Genomic DNA, 3,455 nt, shown 5'->3' on the forward strand with positions numbered 1-3,455 from the left:
GAGATTTGGGGCTGGTCCATAGAGCCACATCCACTTCAAGTAGCATGATTTAGTTCTTTTGTGGCTTTGAACTGACCTTACCTTGCCACCCCTGCCATATGTATTCTAGACACTCAATAAATAGTCTTGGTTTTATCTCAGGCAACTCTTAATTAACTATGCTAATAAAATGAAGTGGACCATGAAATATTAGAGATTATCAGACTAATTTTTTTATCCTCACTCGAGGATATGTTTATTGATTTGAGGGAGAGAGAGAGATCATCGATGTGAGAGAAAAACCCAATTGATGGATTGCCTCCCATATGTGCCCTGACCAGGTATCGAACTCGAAACCTAGGTATGTGTCCTGAATGGGAATCAAACCCACAGCCTTTTGGTGTACAGGACAACACTCCAACCAACTGAGCCATCCGGCCAGGACTCAGACTAATTTTTAAATTTGGTTTTGCCCAAGGAGCTATATCTTTGCAATTATGATTTACATAAGCATTCATTGGAAAGGGTGTGTAATGCCAATCTGGGGATGACTGAGGTAGGGCAGCCAAGATGCATGCTGATGGGCAAGGAACAGTCAAGTTAGAGTTTTAAATTTTCTAAAGATAATTTACATGCCAATACTTAAAGCTGACTATTTGTATCTACCTCCTGAACGATATAATTTATGGAAATGTTTCTAATGTCTCATCTTTCATTTGTCATAGTCAATATCAGATATAGATATATATCAGGATTCTTTCTTCTTTTATATAAACTGGCTTATTCCTTAATCTGGTAGAGTATTAAACTGTCTATAAAACTCCCTAAATTAATCACCCAATAGTTTAAACATAATAAGCATGTGAACTGTCTCAGTTAATTGGCTTCAGAAATTGTGTTCATCCCCTTAATCATTTTTTCTCTCTCTCTGGCACTTCCCCTGTCACCCTGAGCTAATGTCATAAGCAAGAAAAATCTGTTCTTCACAAATGCTGGATTCATATCCAAAATTAGAGCAAGACCTTAGATAGGAATTTAAGAAATAATTCACTGAGCTGTCTGCAATCCATTCTGTGTGATCATGTCTGCGCTGACGCTGCATCTGCTGAGGGGCCTAGCTGGTCTAGCCTGGTGGCTGCTGCTGCCTCGTGCCCAGGTCCATTCCAGGCCTCCAAGGGAGCAGCTTGGCACCATGGACATCACCACTGGGCTCACCTCTTGCTTCCTGTGTAGCCTCCTGCCAGCAGGCTGGGTCTTGTCTCACCTGGAGAGCTACAAAAAGCAGGAGTAAAGGGGGCTGACCTCTCCCTCACCCATGACCGGACCATCCCCCACCTGTCCTGATCATGTCTGCTGCGTTCCTGGCTGGCCTCCCATGAATTATGTCCTTCAGTTATAGTGACCTCTTCTATAATCATGACCTTGATTTCTTCATTGTGATAACCTGGGACCACATATTTTGGTTTATAAGACCCTACTCAATAGGACCCACCTTGTAGCAATAAAGTGTATTTAAATCTTTTAAAAAAAGAAATAATTCACTGACTTGGAGAATCATCAGATGATGTGTAGGTCAATTGCTTCTGAGATGATTACCTTCTGTTCAGAGAATAGAAGGGAACTTCAGAGGCAGGCGAAGATAAAGTCCCTTCCCACTGGGAGAGCCCAGTCCTATGAGGAAGATGGGATGGCACTCATGACACAGGGACCAAGGGACAGAGGTACAAGGACAAAACAGGAGGCACTTTACTGAACTCCAGAGGGAAAAGCTAAAAAGATGTGAAGAAACTTTATAGAGAGAAACTAAGTCAGGGAGTACAGGATTAAAATGAAGGGATATGTACAAGATTCCTGTGTGTGTCTCTGTGTGTGTTTTGCAAGGAGCAGCAGGAGAGGTGGTGAAATAGGAGTGACTTTCGATCTGTGGAGCGAAGCAAGGAAAGGGCCCTAAGTCTGGGGGAAAAGCCTAGGAGATGAAAGGCAGGAAGGAGTGATGTAAAAGATGGTGAAGACTAGGTCACAACTTTCTATCTTTCCTGACTCTATTCAAATCCACACTCACCACAGATGGGCAGGCCAGTAGCTTTTTGTAAGGCCATTTGACCCATTTGAAATATGTTTTCAGGGTCCAGAGAATGAAAATGAGTGGACTCACATATGGTTCTGAGCCTCTGCTGAGGACACTCGGTGATGTCCACTCTAATATGAAATGAGAGGACTGGGAGATAACTGTCTTCTACACATGACGGGCTTCAAATCTCTGAAGATTTATTATTCACAGGATCACCAGCAGCTATTCTCCACTCTTTCCGAGGAAATAAAAAAACACAAGGACATAGAATGAAGCTATAGAAGCAGGGATTGAGTCAGACAGAGGAGACATTCCTAAGTGAAATAACCCCCTACTCTGATAGCCTTTAGTGCACTCTTTACTATGGGTACCCATCAAGATGACTGAGATGCGAATTAATTGAGCTTGTTAGAAAATAGTGCTAAATGCAATGTTTTAAATGTTTTATCATATGGTTCAAATATTTTCTCAACTATAAAATGGGTAAAATTATAATGTTTCACAAAGATGATATGTGAAAGGATGCATAGCCCCATCAGAGGCCGCCAGCAGGTAAGAAAGAGAGAGAGAAATAATTTCTTTAGTAAATATTTATCCTTTTTGGCTCCCCCTCAGTTTTCTTAAATGTAAAATGGGTATTGACGACATCCCTCAGAGAGCTTGGTATGAAGATCAAAGGGGCTCAATGAATGGAAAATATTTAGAAACTATAAACCATCACACACAGAGTTATATGTTATCATTAGAATCTCTGTGAAAGTGTTTACCAGCTGCCAACATATGCAGACCTCTTTTATTCCAGGTTAGTGCCTGTGTTTCATGAACACAGGCTATATCCATAACCCTTGCCACTGGTGCAGAAAAATACCACTGCACTGCTGAAAAACAACCCCCCACCCGAAAACACAAGGTCCAGTCTCAGCACGTGAGAAGAAAGATCATACACCAAGAGTCAGTCAGACCTGAGTTTAAATCCCAACACCACTGTTAATATCTTTGAACCTTGATTTCCATATTTTCAAAATAAAAGTAAGTACTATCTACCATTTGGATTATTTCAAAGTTTTAATAAAATAAAACACATAAAAAGCCTGACCTACTAAGATGGTCTTTTGAGTATAGTTCTCTTTCTCCTCGTCTTCACATGACATACATTGCATCCCATTATAGCTCAGGGTTCTTCTGGGAGACAGAAGAGTGAATACATTGATCACTAAAACTTTAGGACTTGGAGCAATGTCTAAAGGACAGGCAGAATGGCAGAGAACACCTAAAAGACGACTGCTGCATCTTGCACAGAATGGCCGTCTTTTCCCTAATCTGTCCTCTTTCCGTGTCCTTCCCCAACGGAGATCCCTCACTTTTCCCCCAGGAATGCTGTGCCACTTTAAATGGTTTCTCTGTA

The 3,455-nt window shown here is 41.4% G+C and overlaps 1 protein-coding gene across 1 annotated transcript; it reads left to right on the forward strand.

Moving 5' to 3' along the window:
- Positions 1-1,060: 1,060 nt before the first annotated feature.
- Positions 1,061-1,270, forward strand: LOC118624707 (cytochrome c oxidase subunit 8A, mitochondrial-like). The gene has a single exon (XM_036253172.1). It carries the CDS (start codon positions 1,061-1,063, stop codon positions 1,268-1,270), a length of 210 nt encoding a protein of 69 aa, XP_036109065.1.
- Positions 1,271-3,455: the final 2,185 nt, after the last annotated feature.

Source organism: Molossus molossus, unplaced genomic scaffold (assembly GCF_014108415.1).
Source record: "Molossus molossus isolate mMolMol1 unplaced genomic scaffold, mMolMol1.p scaffold_m16_p_10, whole genome shotgun sequence".
Classification (NCBI taxonomy): domain Eukaryota; kingdom Metazoa; phylum Chordata; class Mammalia; order Chiroptera; family Molossidae; genus Molossus; species Molossus molossus.

Bases quoted from the DNA above. Each gene is read 5' to 3' on its own strand.
- LOC118624707 (XM_036253172.1), top strand. From the start codon at position 1,061: ATGTCTGCGCTGACGCTGCATCTGCTGAGGGGCCTAGCTGGTCTAGCC.